Source organism: Saccopteryx bilineata, chromosome 3, assembly GCF_036850765.1.
Source record: "Saccopteryx bilineata isolate mSacBil1 chromosome 3, mSacBil1_pri_phased_curated, whole genome shotgun sequence".
In the NCBI taxonomy this organism is placed as follows: Eukaryota; Metazoa; Chordata; class Mammalia; order Chiroptera; family Emballonuridae; genus Saccopteryx; species Saccopteryx bilineata.
Genome location: NC_089492.1, coordinates 196,274,696 through 196,293,693, shown reverse-complemented (window position 1 = coordinate 196,293,693; position 18,998 = coordinate 196,274,696). Strand labels below are relative to the sequence as shown.

General features: G+C 43.7%; 1 protein-coding gene across 6 annotated transcripts in view; it reads left to right on the top strand.

Moving 5' to 3' along the window:
* RIPK1 (receptor interacting serine/threonine kinase 1) overlaps positions 1–18,998 on the top strand; it is a 57,582-nt gene that overhangs the window by 13,544 nt on the left and 25,040 nt on the right. For 4 of the 6 annotated variants that reach the window (XM_066268504.1, XM_066268503.1, XM_066268502.1 and 1 more), the window contains exons 2-7: positions 2,499–2,721; positions 4,307–4,463; positions 8,125–8,262; positions 10,495–10,723; positions 13,695–13,844; positions 17,479–17,555. In XM_066268504.1, the coding sequence (XP_066124601.1) occupies positions 2,570–2,721; positions 4,307–4,463; positions 8,125–8,262; positions 10,495–10,723; positions 13,695–13,844; positions 17,479–17,555 (903 nt within the window). In that variant the 5' untranslated portion in view covers positions 2,499–2,569. Of the gene's footprint in view, positions 1–2,498; positions 2,722–4,306; positions 4,464–8,124; positions 8,263–10,494; positions 10,724–13,694; positions 13,845–17,478; positions 17,556–18,998 lie in introns of those variants that run through there. The other 2 variants (XM_066268506.1, XM_066268507.1) reach the window with 2 other exon arrangements.

Here is an 18,998-nt window from a genome sequence, read left to right as displayed (position 1 = left end):
ATGTCTCTGGAATACCATAGGGCACACCTGGACATCTTCTATGGCGCACACTTTGAGAACCTCTGGTGTAGGTATATGTTTAGTTTTTACAAGAAATTGCCAGACCTTTTCCCCAAAGTGGTTGTACAATTTTGTACTCCCACCAGCAGTGTATGAGAATTCCACTTGCTTCATATCTTCACCAGTATTTGGTGGTGTCAGCTTTTCTAGTTCTGGACATTCTGGTGGGCGTGTAATAGTATCTCACTGTGCTGCCCATGGATTTTTATTCTTCATTTCCGTTGAGGGAAAGTGAATGAATATGAATGAATGGGAGAAGAGAGGTGAAACAAATAGTCCTGTTTTGAGATTGCATACATTGTTTATTTTATTGTACTAATGTACAAATTCTCTAGATCTTCATCCTTTTCACATCTTCCTATTCTCTTTATTTTCTTTTAATTTTTTTAGCAAGTGAGAGAGAGAGAGAGAGAGAGAGAGAGAGAGAGAGAGATGGGGAGCATCAACTCATAGTTGTGGCACTTGAATTGTTCATTGATTGCTTCTCTTTCATGCCTTGACCGGGGCTCCAGCCAAGCCAGTGACCCCTTGCTCAAGCCAGCAACCTTGGGCAACCACTTGCCCAAGCTGAATGAGCCTGCACTCAAGATGGCTACCTTGGGGTTTTGAACCTGGGATCTCAGTGTCTTACGTCTATGCTCTATCCACTGTGCCATCACAAGTCAGGCTTCCCATTCTTTTTAGATAGTGTATTGTTCTTTTTCTATTCTTTAAATTCTTTTTTGTTGTTGTTGTCATAATTATTTTAAGGCTATTCCATAGTTTAATTACCTGAAGTTCTTTGGTGCCTAATACTGCTGTTTGTTGTATCTACTGAGTCTGGTTCATTATGAACATTTTCTTTTGTGTTTTATAATTTTGGAAAGGGAGCTTGTGTTAACTTAGTTCTTATTTCTGGGAATTATGTCTGGCCTGGCTTGATTATGTTTTTGTTTGTTTTTTCTTTCTGAAGCTGGAAACGGGGAGAGACAGTCAGACAGACTCCCGCATGCGCCCGACCGGAATCCACCCAGCACGCCCACCAGGGGCGATGCTCTGCCCCTCCGGGGCGTCGCTCTGCCGAGACCAGAGTCACTCTAGCGCCTGGGGCAGAGGCCAAGGAGCCATCCCCAGCGCCTGGGCCGTCTTTGCTCCAGTGGAGCCTTGGCTGCGGGAGGGGAAGAGAGAGACAGAGAGGAAGGAGGGGGTGGGGGGTGGAGAAGCAAATGGGCACTTCTCCTATGTGCCCTGGCCAGGAATCGAACCCGGGTCCCCCGCACGCCAGGCCGATGCTCTACCATTGAGCCAACTGGCCAGGGCTTGATTATGTTTTGTTTGCTTTAGCTTTATAATCCCAGGATGCCATCTGTCTATGAACAACAACAACAACAAAATCACTGTCATCTATGACTACTTTCTATATAAAAATTGTTAGTTTTGGGTGATCCTGACTATAAGAGGAATGTAAATTTAAAGCTCAAATCTGTTGGAGGGCAGGCCCATGGTTATGAATTCACACAGAGACATTTTTTTAATACCCTCGTGCCCAGCCTAAGACAAGTCCCTTTGCTAGTGGACTGCTTTATTTTCTAGTCCATCCATTCATTGAAAGGTAGGGTGGCACATTCAAGAGGGCCACATTGAAAGGGAAACCTTTTCTTCAACCCTCTTTTCTTACATCCCCTGATCTCAGCTCTTGTCCCTGTCCGGGCTGACCTCTGGCTGGCCAGGTTAGTTAGTAGTGCCCCAGAGGAGCAGTGTCTTAGTCATCTGCTATAACAAATTCCAGACCAGGTGGCTTAAACAAGGGACATTTGTTGTTCACAGTTCTAGAGGCTGGGAAGTCCACCGTCAAGGTGCCAGAGGATCATGTGTGGCAAGGGCTCACTGCCAGGCCATCCTCTCATTGTATCCTTATATGGCGGAGGGCGAGAACGCTCCCCATCTCTTTTATAAGGACACTGATCTTGTGCTGGATGCCTCCACCTCCATAACCCAGTTACCGCCCAAAGGCTCCACCTTCTAATGCTATCATGCTGGAGACAAGACATCAACATTTGAATGTGGGGGTGGACACATGCAGTTCATGGCAGCGACCACGTGGGCCACAGCCCTGTGCCCAGCACCCTGTTTATTTTCAGTCCTGAGGTTCTTTCCCTTTCTCCGAACCTAGTAGTGCATTGGAATGGGTGTTGTGTAATGTTACCCAACAAATATGCGTCCTTTATAGAGGGGTGAGGTGGGGGCGCATTCTCAAATTTTTTTAGTCCTCTGTATTGCCAGAACTGAAAGTCTAAGGAATAAAAATTGTGGCCCTCTGTGGTTCTTAAAAATATGGAAAAAGCAGTTCATTCTAGAAACTATAAGCCTATCCTCAAAAAAATAAGGGTACACCAAGCATGTGGATTTTTGAATAATGAATTTTTCTGCACTGAGATGTTTTCTTGTTTTCTTTACAGGGGACAGTGCTGAGGTGAAAAACAGGCGGTGTATTTTTTGAACATTGTGAGCATTTGGAAGGAAACCAGACATGTCCTTGGATAACATTAAGATGACACCTAGTGACTTGCAGGAGAAGGAGCATCTAGATAGCGGGGGCTTTGGGAAAGTGTCCCTGTGTTTCCACAAATCCCATGGACCTGTGATACTGAAGAAGGTATACACGGGACCGAAGCACTTTGAGTAAGTTGGGAGCAGAGGCAGGTGGACCAGACTGTGGGCTGGCAGCAGGAAGCTGTGACAGTGGCGGTTCAGGGCGCGAGCAGTGGAAACAGGGCAGCGCCAGCTTTAGAAGTAGGCTGACCACCGTGTCTGTACATGGGCTTTATGTCAGACAACCCTGCTAGGTGATGGTTATCCTGTAAGGAGTCTGGGGCTGCTTAGTGAGTCGTTTATAGTTCCTAAATAGTAGGAGAGAAATGAACGGAAGGAGATCAGAGGGGATGAGGGAGGCAATGAAGGCGAATGGGGGTAGGAGTGGGGGTGGAGGAGGATCAGTGAAGACAGACTTGCTTCCCCTTTTGGTAAGGGCTAGCCCTAAGTATGGAAAGGAAGAAGTGGTTCATTAACTCGTTGTTCCAGGAACCATCTCTTTAAAACAATTGGTACTGTTGCTTTGCTTCTTTCTCTTCTACCAGAGCGGTTATGAGAGAGGCTGCACTTTTTTATTGTCCTGTCCAGCACAGTCTTTTTTCAGGTTGTGTGTCATTGCTGCTGTCCATTACTGGTCACTCATTTGCTCATCAGTTTAACATTTCTTTTTTTTTTTTTTTTCTTTTCATTTTTCTGAAGCTGGAAACAGGGAGAGACAGTCAGACAGACTCCCGCTTGCGCCCGACCGGGATCCACCTGGCACGCCCACCAGGGGCGACGCTCTGCCCACCAGGAGGGATGCTCTGCCTATCCTGGGCATCGCCATGTTGCGACCAGAGCCACTCTAGCGCCTGGGGCAGAGGCCACAGAGCCATCCCCAGCGCCCGGGCCATCTTTGCTCCAATGGAGCCTTGGCTGCAGGAGGGGAAGAGAGAGACAGAGAGGAAAGCGCGGCGGAGGGGTGGAGAAGCAAATGGGTGCTTCTCCTGTGTGCCCTGGCCGGGAATCGAACCTGGGTCCTCCACAAGCTAGGCCGATGCTCAGTTTAACATTTCTTGAGCACTCGCAGCCAGTCACTGAGAGAAGGGGAAACAACTCTGCCTTCTATTTATTTTACTTTATTTTATTTTTATTCATTCATTTGTTCATTCATTTATTATCTTTTATTTTCCAAGTGAAAGAAGAGGAGATAGAGACAGACTCCCACATGTGCCCGACCAGGATTCACCAGGCAACCCCCGTCTAGGGCCAATACTCTGCCCATCTGGGGCCATGCTTGCAACTGAGCTATTTTTAGCACCTGAGGCAGAGGCTCCATGGAGCCATCCTCAGCACACCAGGGCCAATGTGCTCTCATGGAGTCTTGACTGCCAGAGGGGAAGCAAGAGAGAGAAAGGCGGGGAGGAGTGGAGAAGCAGGTGGTCATTTCTGCGGTGTGCCCTGACCAGGGAATCAAATCTGGGACATCCACACATCAGCGGACACTCTACCACTGAGCCAACCAGCCAGGGCCCACTCTGCCTTCTAAAGCTCACAGTCAGTGCCTGGTAGAAATCAGTAGGCAAACAAGTAATGACAAAAGCATGTCTTGAAAACATGTGCTGCATTTGTTTCTTGGGGGCACAAAGGGAGAAGGGCTGACTGCCTGGCTCTACAGCACCCTTTCCTCCCACAGGTACAATGAGTCCCTTCTAGAGGAGGGTAAGATAATGCACAGACTGAGACATCAGCGGGTGGTGAAGCTCCTGGGCATCATCATGGAGGAGGGAAACTACTCTCTCGTGATGGAGTACATGAAAAAGGGCAACCTGATGCATGTGCTGAAAGCAGAGGTACCAGAGGCTTCCCTGTGGGTGGTGCGGGCGCTGCGACTCCCGGCACTTGTCTTTCACAGTTACTGCTACATCTTCTTTTGTAGCTGGTTGGTGTAAAATAATCCTTTTGTGAATTGCTAGGTATTTTGGGTTTTCTGGTTAACCCTCATTAAATCCTCCTTGACTTTGTGCCCAGAGGGTAGTCTTACCCTTCTCTCAGTCCCTGCAGACAGTGGTTCATGTCCCCTTTGTCAGCCACTCAGAAATCCACAGTTAAGAGATAGGCCCTGTCTTCAGAAAGCACTTAGTCTGATGTAGGGTATATGCATAATGAGTAACAGTTAAAGATTGATTGATTGAAGTATATACGCTATAAAGACCTGTATGAGAAGAAGGAATATTAATGATTGCACATTGAAACCATTTAAGAAACTTACCGTTTAACTGTACACTATTAGAGGCAGCAACCTTGGATAAGGAAGACTTAAAACAGAAAAATAAAAAGTTTAATCAAATAACTCTGAAGCATTTTTATTCTTAAAATAGTTATTAAAAGCAAAGTCTTGTGCCAGCTTTTAGAAAGCAGTAGCAAATAATGACACAGACAAGTAAAGGGGACAGATAGATTCAAGAATGGTGTACGGTGTTTTGACACACAACCTCATGTGTTGTGCGGGCACTGGAGAGGTGCATAGCCTTGCATGGGGTAGATAGGAAAGGATTCCAAACAGGGGACGCTTCAGCCCAAATCTAACGGACAGTAGAGGTTTTGAAGCAGATAATTAGCGAGTAAGTGTTCTGGATGGGGAAAGTAGCATGTGCAAGGGAGCAAGACTGTGCCGAGTGGGCACACTCACAAATGTAGTGACTGGGCTGGGCACAGCATAGGTTACCTATGGGAGTCATGGGCTGTAATTGTCTGTGTGGCAAACACCCTCCCCTTTTCCCATCTTCTCCCCTAACCTCACGAGTGCCTAAGCTTTATCAATTCTTCTTTTAAGTCACAGACATCTCTCACAAATATCTGTGGGAAAGATAAAAGGCAATCACCTTGGATTACCATTTGATCACATTGTTCTTCCCCCACAAAGATCTAGCTAAGACCAGTTGAATGAAGTAAGTACATAGGCTTTCCAGGGAGCAGGCAGATAAGCTGCACCTAATTGGGGCTTAAAAGAAGGTCAAGAGAATGGGGAGAGAGGGAGAGAATCAGGACGGTGGATTAGAAGGGGGTCTACTTTACTCACTGAATTTTTTTCCTGAGTCCAAAGGTATACCATGGAAGAATGGCAACTTTGGCAATTTTTTGTGTGGTGGTGATCAGGCTATAATCACTGTATAGTTCAGCTATGTTATGAGTTAGATGAGGTTTGTGGGGTTGGGGGGTTAACTTGGGAATCTAACTTCCATCATTTAAATTATTTTTCCTGTTTATTAACAACCACCATACAGGGGTGGGCAAAGGAGGTTTATAGTCGTGAGTACGTGACACACAGAACTTATTCTTGTATTATTATTTATTAATTATTATTTTCCATACTAACAACTATGGACCTACTTTTGGCCTACCCCATACATAAAAATTTTCAAGAAACAGCCTGTTCATAAACTAGGGACTGTGCATATGCACACATACACACACAGAGTGAGAGTTTGTGTTTTTCCACGTTAAGCAAATCTAGTGTTTAATTACTCTAAATAGAAACTGGAATTCTCTATTAACACATATGTTCATAGACTAGAATACAATTGTTAGAGTGACCTGAGACTCTACAGAGACTTGAATTACCTGGTAACAAACCACAAAATAGACATTAAATTTATTTTAGAATTAACATCATGTCATTTCATAGATTAATCTTTGCATGTCTCTAATCAGTGTGAGCACATACCCTTGTATTCTTTTTTTCTCTTGACATTGTTTCATACATACATTTCCATGACATTTTCCACATATCTAATACATAGGACATCATATTAGTATACCACAGAGAATGTTTTTTATTTTACTTATTTATTTATTCATTCATTCATTGAGAGGAGGGGAGACAGAGACAGACTCCCGCATGCATCCTGACCGGGATCCACCTGGCAAGCCCACTAGGGGGTGATACTCTGCGCATCTGGGGTGTTGCTCTGTTGCTCAGCAACACAGCTTTTCTTAGTGCCTGAGGTTGAGGCCATGGAGCCATCCTCAGCACCCAGGGCCAACTTGCTCCAATGGAGCTTCCTTGGCTGTGGGAGGGGAAGAGAGAGACAGATAGAAAGGAGAGGAGGATGGAGAAGCAGATGGGCGCTTCTCCTGTGTGCCCTGGCTGGGAATCAAACCCAGGACTTCCACACTCCAGGCTGATGCTCTACTACTGAGCCAACTGGCCAGGGCCTATTTTATTTTTTTATATGTATTATATCTGTTCATTCACTAAACCAGGGGTCCCCAAACTACGGCCGCATGCAGCCCCCTGAGGCCATTTATCCGGCCCCTGCTGCACTTCCTGAAGGGGCACCTCTTTCATTGGTGGTCAGTGAGAGGAGCACAGGATGCATCCCCATCCTGTGCTCCTGGAGTACTGCATGTGGCGGTGCCGCAAAGCGCAGCATCACTCACATACAGTACTACTTCCGGTGACGCGGGGCGCAAGTGTCATGGCTCCGGAAGTGTGTCATATCACTTATTACGGCTACCAGTGACAAATATGGAACCGGACATTGATCATCTCATTAGCCAAAAGCAGGCCCATAGTTCCCATTGAAATACTGATCAGTTTGTTGATTTAAATTTACTTGTTGTAATTTGTTCCCGTTTTATTTTTCTACTTTAAAATAAGATATGTGCAGTGTGCATAGGGATTTGTTCATAGTTTTTTTTGTTGTTGTTTTTTTACAGAGACAGATAGTGAGTCAGAGAGAGGGGTAGACAGGGACAGACAGACAGGAACGGAGAGAGATGAGAAGCATCAATCATTAGTTTTTCATTGCGCATTGCAACACCTTGGTTGTTCATTGATTGCTTTCTCATATGTGCCTTGACCGCGGGCCTTCAGCAGACTGAGTAACCCCTTGCTGGAGCCAGCGACCTTGGGTTCAAGCTGGTGGGATTTTGCTCAAACCAGATGAGCCTGTGCTCAAGCTGGCGACCTCGGGGTCGCGAACCTGGGTCCTCTGCATCCCAGTCCGATGCTCTATCCACTGCGCCACCACCTGGTCAGGCTGTTCATAGTTTTTTTTATAGTCCGGCTCTCTAACGGTCTGAGGGACAGTGAACTGGCCCCCTGTGTAAAAAGTTTGGGGACCCCTGCACTAAACACTCTAGGTACCATGCTAAGTAGTAAGCATGCATTCTAAATAATCCTAAATGATGATGATGATGGTGGTGGTGATGGTGATGTTTTGTTTTCAAGGAGATTAATTATATAACATTTTTATATATTACCATATTGCCATGGAAGTTTTAGTTTTATACTGAAAAGCACACCATTAATATACCCTTAGCACCCAGAATGAACTCTTTCCTCAAGAGGGGGCTTGTTTCACAAGGTCAGCCATGCTGTAAAACAGGATAGGGACAGCCTGGTCATTGTATCCTCAGGTGCAGACCCCCTCTATGCTTGAATGAAACAGTTGCTTTGGCCATTTTGATTACGTCTCCATCTCATAGACTTAATGTCACTTGTTTTAGATCGGTATCCCACTTTCTGTAAAAGGAAGGATAATCATGGAGACAATTGAAGGAATGTGCTATTTACACGAAGAAGGTGTGATACACAAGGACCTGAAGCCTGAGAATATCCTCGTTGATGACAACTTTCACATTAAGGTAAACCATCCTCGAAGGGCCTATAGAAGATTGGAGTGATTTTAGTTTTAATTCTTCACTCTAAATCCTTTTTTGTACATGGTGACTCTAAAAGGATGGATGGTCTAGCTCAGTTTCTAACTGGTGGTGGTAGTGCTGGAAGGCTATACCAAGGATTGGAAAGGAAAATGAAGACTTGATAAGGTTTATATTTTTTTATGTCATCATTTACTTTCATCTGCATTTGTTATGTTTCCTTTGGAAAACTTCAGCAGTGGGATTCAAATAATTTAACAACCGGTTCTCTGCCCTAATGATCATTCTAAGTATAAAAAAGCAATATGCTGAAAGGTAGTTTATTATTTCATGCATTTAATACTTACTTAAATAAGAACAATAAAAAGAGGTACACAAAACTAGATTATGTTTTAAGAAAGAGTTTTAGGCCCTGGCCAATTTGCTCAGCGGTAGAGCGTTGGACTGGAGTGTGGACATCCCAGGTTTGATTCTGTGTCAGTGCATACAGGAGAAGGGACCATCTGCTTCTCTACCCCTTCTCCCTCACCTCTCTCCCTCCTCCTCCTCCTCTTCCTCCTCCTCCTCCTCCTCCTCCTCCTCCTCCTCCTCTCCTCCTGCAGCCAAGGCTCAATTGGAGTGAGTTGGCCCGGGCACTGAGGCCCATGGCCTCTGCCTCAGGCGCTAGAATGGCTCCTGCCACAACAGAGCAACACCCCAGATGGGCAGAGCATCGCCCCCTAGTGGAATTGCCAGGTGGATCTTGGTCCAGCACATGCGGGAGTCTTGTCTCTCTGCATTCTCCTGCATTTTTCTCACTTAAGAAAAATACAAAAAAAGAAGAGTTTTAAAATATTAATGAAAAAAGTATTAAATACCTGACAAAAACCAAAACTATTATTTATGATATTTCTATATTGCTTCTTGATTAGTGTCCTCACTTGCAATTTTTTCACTTTTATCCGAGCATCATCGGCTGTGTAATTTATCTTTAATCATCTTTTCACAGGAATAGGATTCCATTCCTTTAGAGGTAAGCCAATTAGACTAATAGTCATTGTGTTTGATATTTTAGAAACAGGTGACTTCTCTTCTCTGAACATATGTTCATCTTTGAAAAAGCCCACCTTAGAGAGAACCCTGATTACAAGTGCCATTTTAATAACCGGTTTGCTGAATTCAATAAAAAAATTAGTTATCGGTTCTGCCAAACCAGTGCAAACCAGCTAATCGCACCACTGGAAAACTCCCAACTCTTCCCATTGCAGTAAAGGAAGTGAGAAAGGGACTTGGTTGTCCACTCAAGAGCAAGACTTAAGTAGGCGGGGTCCTCATAGAGAATTGTCCACAGCACCAGGAATCCAAGCACAGAATTCTGAAAGAGGTGTGTCTAGGGGTAAGGACTCAGCTGCTTCTACAGCATCCCTCTCTGCCAGGAGGTTCTGCTTCTGACACTTCGTTCTTGTCTTAGACAGATTCTTACCCTGTCTTAAAAGGTAGTTTCCCTTTTTACACTAATAACATATCTCTATGTCTCTGGGTTAGAATCTGTGGCATTTCTATAATCCCATGCCAGGATTCCTCCTCAAGTGCTTGGATTCCTAGAGGTGAAACTGTCACCTTTGATTTCTTCTCAACTGTATTGTCCTGTCATTGTGCCCGGCCACTGCTCTCTATGTTTTGTGTTTGACCTTGGTGATGTTCTCTGCTTTTCATCTTGTCTTTCTACCCCTCACCCTCCTTTCTTCTCTTAGGTTCAGGCTATGACTCAAGACAGATAGCACCACAGCCCTGTCCTTAGTGCATCTTTGGAATCCTTGGAAATTGCATCCCTGGGCACCATTTGGGAGATAGAAGGTGTAGCCCCCAGTTGCTTCTGCTGCACAGGTCTGCTGGGAAGAAGACACTGTTCCCTAGTCCAGAAATAGTTGAACACATACAGAGTCAGTGAGGAATTAGAACAAACATGTTTTGTTGTTCATGTCAGAAGTATCTTCTGTTTTGTCCTCTTTCTTCCCATCCTACCAGCTCCTCCAGCCAATATCCTGGTTTTTTGTTTTTTGGGGGGTTTTTTTGCATGAACATTTCTTAGGCTGAGTAAATATAAAGTTCCTACAAGTCTGTTTCAACCTAGCCAGTGTAACCATTATCTGTTGGATAAGCCCCAAATTTTAAGACAAATATGATTCATTTGTAGCCTTCTTCACAGAGCAATCCCATTGGTTTGATATCTTGCAGATAGCTGATCTCGGCGTTGCTTCCTTTAAGACGTGGAGTAAGCTGACTAATGAGGAACATAACGAGCAGAGGAAGATGAATAGTCTCTCTAAGAAAAATGGCGGAACTCTCTACTATATGGCCCCTGAGCATCTGAATGACATCAATGCCCGGCCTTCAGAAAAGTCAGATGTCTACAGCTTTGCCATAGTACTTTGGGCAATATTTGCAAATAAGGAGCCGTATGAAAGTAAGATATTTATAAAGAATGGGACTTGGGTATTAATCAAGATTGCTAAATGAAATAATGACCTTTAATGAAGTCAGTTAAAATGTATAAATTGTTGGCCCTGGCCAGCTGGCTCAGTGGTAGAGCGTCGGCCTGGTGTGTGGAAGTCCCGGGTTCAATTCCCAGCCAGGGCACACAGGAGAAGCACCCATCTGCTTCTCCACCCCACCACCTCTCGCTTCTCTCTCTCTTTCTTTCTTTTTCTCTCTTTCTCTCTCTCTCTCTCTCTCTCTCTCTCTCTCTCCTTCACTCCTGCAGCCAAGGCTTGGTTAGAGCAAGTTGCCCCTGAGCACTAAGGATGGCTCCATGGCCTCCACCTCAGATGCTGGAAAATGGCTCCATTTGCAGTGGAGCAAGGGCCCCAGTTGGACGGAGCATTATCCCCTAGTGGGCTTGCCGGGTGGATCCTAGTTGGGGTGCATGTGGGATTCTGTCTCTGCCTCCCCTCCTCTCACTAAAAAAAAAAAAAAAAAAAAAAAAGTATAAATTGTTTGTTCATTTGGCCCTGGCCAGTTGGCTCAATTGTAGAGCATCAGCCTGGCATATGGCCATCCCAAGTTTGATTTCCAGTCAAGGCACACAGGAGAAGCGACCATCTCCTTTTCCACCCGTCCACTTCCTGCTTTTCTCTCTCTCTTACCCTCCTGCAGCCATGGCTCGATTGTAGCGGGTTGGCCCTGGGTGCTGAAGATAGCTCCATGGCCTTGCCTCAGGCACTAAAATAGCTCAGTTGCCTAGCAATGGAGCAGCAGCACCAGATGGGCTAAGCACCCCCCTATAGGGGCTTGCTAAGTGGGTCCCGGTCAGGGCGCATGTGGGACTCTGCCTTTCCTCCTCTTACTATTTAAAGAAAAAAAATGTTTTTTCATTTAATGTCTATCTTACCTACTACACTATAATGCTTCACAAAGGCTGGGACCACATGGTGTAATGATTGCCTCTTTGCCCATGCCTCTCAACTCTGTTATGTTTCCCTGGCCTAGGTATCTGCTCGTGTGTTAGATCTGTTACATGTACCAGAGCAACCCCAAAGCAAGTATCTACACACACAGTGCCAGAAGCATAGTAGGTACTGACAAATTTTTGTTGAGTAGTCTCATTTTAGGAATAAGGGGTCACAGGACAAATAGGAGCCTTGATAATGCACCTAAGCATGGGAGGTGCTGTGATGGAAAGCTTGCTTGTTTCTGCTTATGAGGGCTTACCCTTTCGTACTTCAGGGTGAACACATGATACTTTGTTCTGTTCACTTACTCCTTCATTCGAGTATTTAATTTCAGAACTTATATGGGTACTTTTTATTCAGAATTGAGAATGTGAAGATGAGACAGACATGGTTCGTGTTGGAGAACAGATATATAAATAGTCATTCTTCCGTTAAGTGCCTAAACTGATGGACATTTTCCTATCTATTCTTCTTTGGACGATTATTAGACCCCATGATGTAATGATTGCCTCTTTGCCCATGCCTCTCAACTCTGTTATATTTCCCTGGCCTAGGTATCTGCTCGTGTGTTAGATCTGTTACATGTACCAGAGCAACCCCAAAGCAACATCACCCCCAAACAGACTCATCTTCTGCCTGCTCTCTCTGTTGCCCACTCAACTTGCCCTCTCTTTATGTTTGGCAGATGGTGTCACCATCCATCTGCCAAGTTGCCAGAAACCTTGGTCATCACAGACTCAGCCTTTTTCTTCATCTCCCACACCCAGTCACACATCGAAGTACATCTGTGATTCAAGATATATCTTGAATCCATCCACTTCTCTCTGTCACTACTATACTCTGTTTAGCCCAACCCTTTGTATTTCTGCTGTAGACCCCTCTTGCTCATCTGCCATTCACACTGCCTCCCCAACTGGTCATCCCAAAAGGAAACAGGACCATTTCACTCAAATGTTTAAAATCCTTCCAAGGTACTCTGTGGCCTTAAGGATAAGGTTCATATTTCTCAATAAGGTATCATACAAGGGCCTTCCTGGTTTAGCTTTTGCTTGTTTCTTTAGCCTTATTCCTTACCTTTCTTTCTTGAGTCAATATACTCAGTTATTCTGAGATACATCCTGATTTATGGAACCTCCAATCTATTTATATCCTACTTCCCTACCCAGTAATAATCCTCTCTGAGTCCTCCTTCCTCACTCCTTACCTGGATCACTCCTTATTTTTCTGGACTCAACCAAGCCTTCTCTGACCTTCCAGCAGAGTCTGTTTTACCAGAACCCCTTATACTTACTTCTTTTTTTTTTTTTTTTTTTTTTTGTATTTTTCTGAAGCTGGAAACGGGGAGAGACAGTCAGAGAGACTCCCGCATACACCCGACCGGGATCCACCTGGCACGCCCACCAGGGGCGACGTTCTGCCCACCAGGGGGCGATGCTCTGCCCCTCCGGGGCATCGCTCTGCTGAGACCAGAGCCACTCTAGCGCCTGGGGCAGAGGCCAAGGAGCCATCCCCAGCGCCCGGGCCATCTTTGCTCCAATGGAGCCTTGGCTGCGGGAGGGGAAGAGAGAGACAGAGAAGAAGGAGGGGGGCGTGGAGAAGCAAATGGGCGCTTCTCCTATGTGCCCTGGCCGGGAATCGAACCCGGGTCCCCCACACGCCAGGCCGACGCTCTACCGCTGAGCCAACCGGCCAGGGCCTATACTTACTTCTTGAATAGCAATTATCCCTCTACAATTTAAGTTACTCATTAATATTCTATTTGTTCCACTAGAAGGCAATTTTCTTATGAATCCTGTCTTTCATCTACAGAAATTAAAATGTCATGTGCCTTCTTGCCACAGGGCCACATTGCCCCTACCAGATGAGAGAGCTGTACTAAAAGCATATCCTGGGCAGGGAGAGATGAGTGGCATTGTCCAAGTTCTGTCACCTCCCTCCCAGAGAGAAGACCTGAAAAACAGTCTAACCCTAATCTTTGTTTTATAGATGCTATCTGTGAGCAGCAGTTGATAATGTGCATCAAATCTGGGAACAGGCCGGATGTAGACGACATCATTCAGCACTGCCCAAAGGAAATTATCAGCCTCATGAAGCAGTGCTGGGAGGCGGACCCAGAAGCACGGCCAACCTTTGCTGGTGAGGCATCTTTTATGACTGTGCACGGTCACTGGCGTCAGGATTTTCCTAGGAAGATGTCAGGAAGTTGCTCTGAGTCTTCAGAAAACTAAATTCCACCTGCAATTTCAAACTGATAATTAGATTTCAAATATATTTTTCAATGAAAAGATGCCATCCCGCCCAAAAGCATGTTTCTTTCATAACTAACTTTTTAAAAATTGTGTTAAAACATACATAACATGTAAGTTACCATTTTAACCACTTTTAAGTGTACAGCTCAGTGGCATTAAATATGTTCACAGCATTGTACAACCATCACCACTGTCCATCTCTAGAGCCTTTCCATCCTCCCCACTGAAACTCTGTCCCCATGAAACACTTAACTCAACTCCCCAATGCTCTTCTGTCCCAGCTCTGGGCAGCTACCACTTTACTCTGTCTCTATGGGTACCTCATTACAAGAAGAATCATAATAGCATTTGTCCTTTTATGACTGGCTCATTTCACTCAGCGTAATGTCTTCAAGGTTCATCCGTGCTGTAGCTTGTGTCAGAATGTCCTTATTTTGCCGAGGGGTACTCTGTGTGTAGGCTACATTTTGTTTATCCATTCATCTGTTGATGGATACAACTTGGGTTGCTTCCACCAGCCTTCTTGTTTCTTAGATTTTGTGATCTCTTTTTCCTCCCCTTGTGTACCTGGCACTTTTGAAAAGTCATTTAGATTGGGCCTGTTGCAGAGGGAGACGGAAAGGGTATGGGTTTGTCACATGCTGGTAACATCTTCCCATTCCTCTGCGTTACCGAGGATCTTGCCAAGATTCTAGAGGCAGAGAAGAAAATCAGGTGAAGAAAAAATAAATAGTAGAAAAGCACTTAGGAGCCCACAAAGCATTTTGCACTCCTATTTCTGCTATGAGAAAAGAGAAATGAAGCCCCACTCACCACTTACCATGAGAGGGCTACTTTGATTTAGTTGCCTGTTTTCCTGTTTGCTCAGTCAGCCTGACTCTTCTGGCTTGGTTTCTTTTCTTTTATGCCTTTTCACTTTTTTTTAAATTGATGTTTTGATTTTGAGATGATTGTAGAATTATATGCAGCTGTAAAAAATAACACAGAGACATCCCACGTACCCTTTACCTAGTTTCCCCCAATGATGCATCTGGCCAAACTACGGTGTTCCAGCCAGGATATTGACATTGATACAGTCAGATACACAACATTTTGGTCACCAGATTTATAGCTATACCCACCTCCTTCCCTAACCCCAGCCTTCTCCTCTCTCTGGAAACTACTAAATGGTTCTCCATGTCTATAATTCTGCCATTTCATGAATGTTACAAAATGAATCATAAAATACATTTTGGGATTGGCTTTTTGCCTCTCCGCATAATTCTCTGGAGAATCATCCCAGTGTGTGAATCGGTGGCTCCTCCCTTTTGATTGCCAAGTACTCTTCCATGATTTGGATGTGCAGAGTTGATTTATTGTTTCCTTGGAGAACATCTGGTGTGTTCCCAGTTTTTGGCTATTAGGATTAAAGGTGCTATAAATATTCATGTTACAGATTTGTTTGGTGTTTTTTTTTGTGAATAGAAGTGTTTATTTCTCTGGAATAAATACTGAGGAGTGAAATAGCTAAGTTGTGTGGTAGTTTCATGTTTAGCTTTTTGTTTTGTTTTTTGTTTTTAAGAAATTGTCAAACTTTTTCAGAGCAGCTTTACCATTTTATATATTTCCATCAGCAATATGTGAGTGGTCCAATTTCTGTGCATCCTTGTCCACATTTGGTATTCTCATATTTTTTATTTTAGCAATTCTGATAGGTATGTAGCGATATCTCGTGGGGTTTTTTTATTTTTTATTTTTTAATTGCAAGAGAGACAGGAAGGGTGAGAGATGAGGAGCATCAACTCGTAGTTGCATCACTTTAGTTGTTCATCAATTGGTTCTAATATGTGCCTTGTTTGGGGGTGGTGTGGAGAGAGATGCTCAAGCTGTGTAGTGACCCCTGGCTCAAGTCAGTAACCTTTAGCTCAGGCCAGCGACATTAAAATCATGTTGATGAGCCTGTGCTCAAGCCAGCGACTTTGGAGTTTTGAACCTGGGACCTAAGCATCCTAGGTTGATACTCTATCCACTGCACCGCCACTGGTCGGCTTCATGTTTTATTTTGTTTTTTTAATTGATTGATTTTAGAGAGAGGTGGCAGAGTTGGGGAGAGAAAGAGAAACATTCATTCAGTTGTACATTCATTGGTTGCTTCCCAGATGTGCTCTGATTGGGGATCGAACCTGCAACCTTGGCATGGACACTGCATTGGAGGTGAAAGTCCTGACTCCCCACTATGCTTCTTCTGACACTTCCCTATTGGGGTATAGAAGGGGTGTTTTGTTACTGCAAGGTGTAAGTGTAAGTCCAGTCTACCCTTGTAGTCTACTGATACCAGAGGAGCAGAGGAAGAGAAAGGAAAGTCCTAGCTTCTTATTTGGACCTCTCTGACATCATACTCAGCAGTGTGTTGGGACACCCTGTTACTGTCTCATGAGTCTGTAAGTCTCAGCTCACACTTAACCTTTGTTGGTTGGGGTGGGGATGGAGCAACACTTGTTTCTGTGTTGTTTGGTTGGAGTGTGGTTATTGACTACTGGTTTTCTGTATTGCTATGTTGTCCCTGGCTAGAAAGAGGAGGCTCTTGTTGAGCTTCTGTTGTTGTCAGGTGCTGGTTTCTTTATGTCTGAGTCTGGAATCTATGAGGCAAAAGAATACCCAGTGAACTCATCATTTGTGTCTTTTCTCAGATCCCAAAGTCCCTAATGGGTCTGCCTTTGCCTCTCCTTCTTTCAGAGCCTCCTCATTTTTTTTTTTTTATATGTAATAGCTGAAAGTTCTTGTACTTAGTGGGAGAAATAAGGAAAAGTATGTTCACTGCATCTTCCAGTGAGTGGTATTTGCCATTTTCATTTAATGCTAACAGCTCTGACTCTTTATACCAAGTCCTTGTTCTGAGTATATCACCTGATAATAAATCCATTGCCAGAGGGCAGAAACAGAGAGTCTAGCCATCCTAGTTCACTTGGAGATGAACTCACACTAGACAGGGCTTTGTGCTACATAGCCAGAGAAGCTGCACACTATTAGGCAGGAGCTCTTGGTTTCCAGTGTTACACTGTCCCTTGTTCTGTCTACTAGTAATTCATTTTGTTAGTCTTTTCAAAAAAGTTATTAATTTGGAATTTAAATTTTTGGCCCCAACCAGTTACTCAGTGGATAGAGTGTCAGCCTAACATACAGACATCCCAGGTTCGATTCCTGGTCAGGGCACGCAAGAGAAGCAACCATCTTCTTCTCCACCCCCCATTCCCCTTCTCTCTGTCTTCCCCTCCCATTGCCAGTGGCTCAGTTGGTTTGAGCGTGGCCCCAGGCGCTGAGAATAGCTCCATGGAGCCTCAGCCTCAGGTGCTAAAAATAACTCGGTACTCCAGTGTGGGCCCCAGATGGGGGTTACCCTGCCAGGTGGATACTGGTCAGGGCGCATGCAAGAGTCTGCTTTACTGATTTCCCACAGATCAAGGTAAGTTATTCAATGATAATAGATTATTAAGATTTAAAATTTTATTTTAGAAATTTAAAGTACTGTTTTTCTTTTATAGATATTGAAAAAACATATAGGCCTTTTTATTTACATCAGTTCGAGAAAGATGTGGAGGAGGACGTGAAGAGTTTAATGGTAGGTGATACAGCGGATGCTAATGGTGTGAATATATCAAAGCTTATTTTGAACCATGAAAAACGGAGATTTGAGGTAAGGTTAGCTTGGTAACCACACAAAACAAAACTGGCAATTTTATGCTGATAACAACTTGGTGTGTTGGCCCATTCCTCCTTCAGAACTAATGAAAGGAGAGAACAATATACACAGCAATATGAAAACAAACACATAACTTCTCTGGAATAGAATAGAAAGGGTTCTAGGTGGATGAGTCATTTTGAGGAATTCTTGAAAGATAGAACAGAATTATGTTGCTGAAACTTGTAACAGAAAAAGAAAAGCTAATCCAAAACATGATGCTGAAGAAGAAGTACCTGAGGAGCAAGTCTTGAGTCAATATAGAGAAGGAACCTCATGGTCACCTGGGATGTTGACAGGGAGAATTATTTGGGATCCATAATTACACCAGTCATAACAGTTGACTCCTCTCCCTAATTTCCTTGTGCTAAACAACACATGCGAGCCACCTGCTTTGGGCTGAAGCAGTAAGTTTGAAGTCTGGAGTCAAAGCAGTATATTAAAGACCATTACCAACTAATCAGCCAAGAGAAATAGAGACCTGTCCTACATACACACTCAAGAAACAAGATCCTTTCATAAGTCTTACAGCAACATACTGCTAGAACCACAAAAAGAAGACAACAGTAAATAAAGTAGATAGACAAATGGCAATTTTAAAATACTAAAAAAGAAAGAAAAAAAACTTGGGCAGTCAAGAATCGCCAGACTTACACTTTAGAATTCTAGAGAGATATTTAATGCAAACCAAGAAAGCAGTCAAAGGGATATCATTAAAGATAGTCACTCAGGCATAAAAGCATTACCACAGTACACAGTAATAGTTCATAATGATAAAATGAAAATAGTTCATAAGGATGATAATAATAGCTTTAAATATATATATGCCTATAAAAAACATGGCCTCAAAATATACAAGCAGAAACTGCAGAACTCAAGAAATAGAGAAATCCACAATAATAGTTGGAGATACTAATGTAAATTTCCCTCTAATTGGTAGAAAAAGCAGAACAAAATATTTGTCAGTAAAGATATAGAGTTAACACATTTGACCTAATGGAAATATATATACTGCATCTAATAACTACCTAATACTTACCTTTAAAGGCTTTCCAAGAACATATAGAGCATTTTCAAAAGTTGACCATATACTGGAAAATGAAACGAATCTCCACCAGTTTGAAGGATGTAATCGTACAAAGAGTGATTACATTCTTTGACTGCGCTTCAATTATGCTAGAAATTAATCTTAAAAGAAAATTAGAAAATCCCACCTAACCTGTGTTGGTGCAGTGGATAAAGCTTTGACCTGGAATGCTGAGGTCGCCAATTCCAAATCCTGGACTTGCCTGGTCAAAGCACATACAGGAAGCAACTACGAGT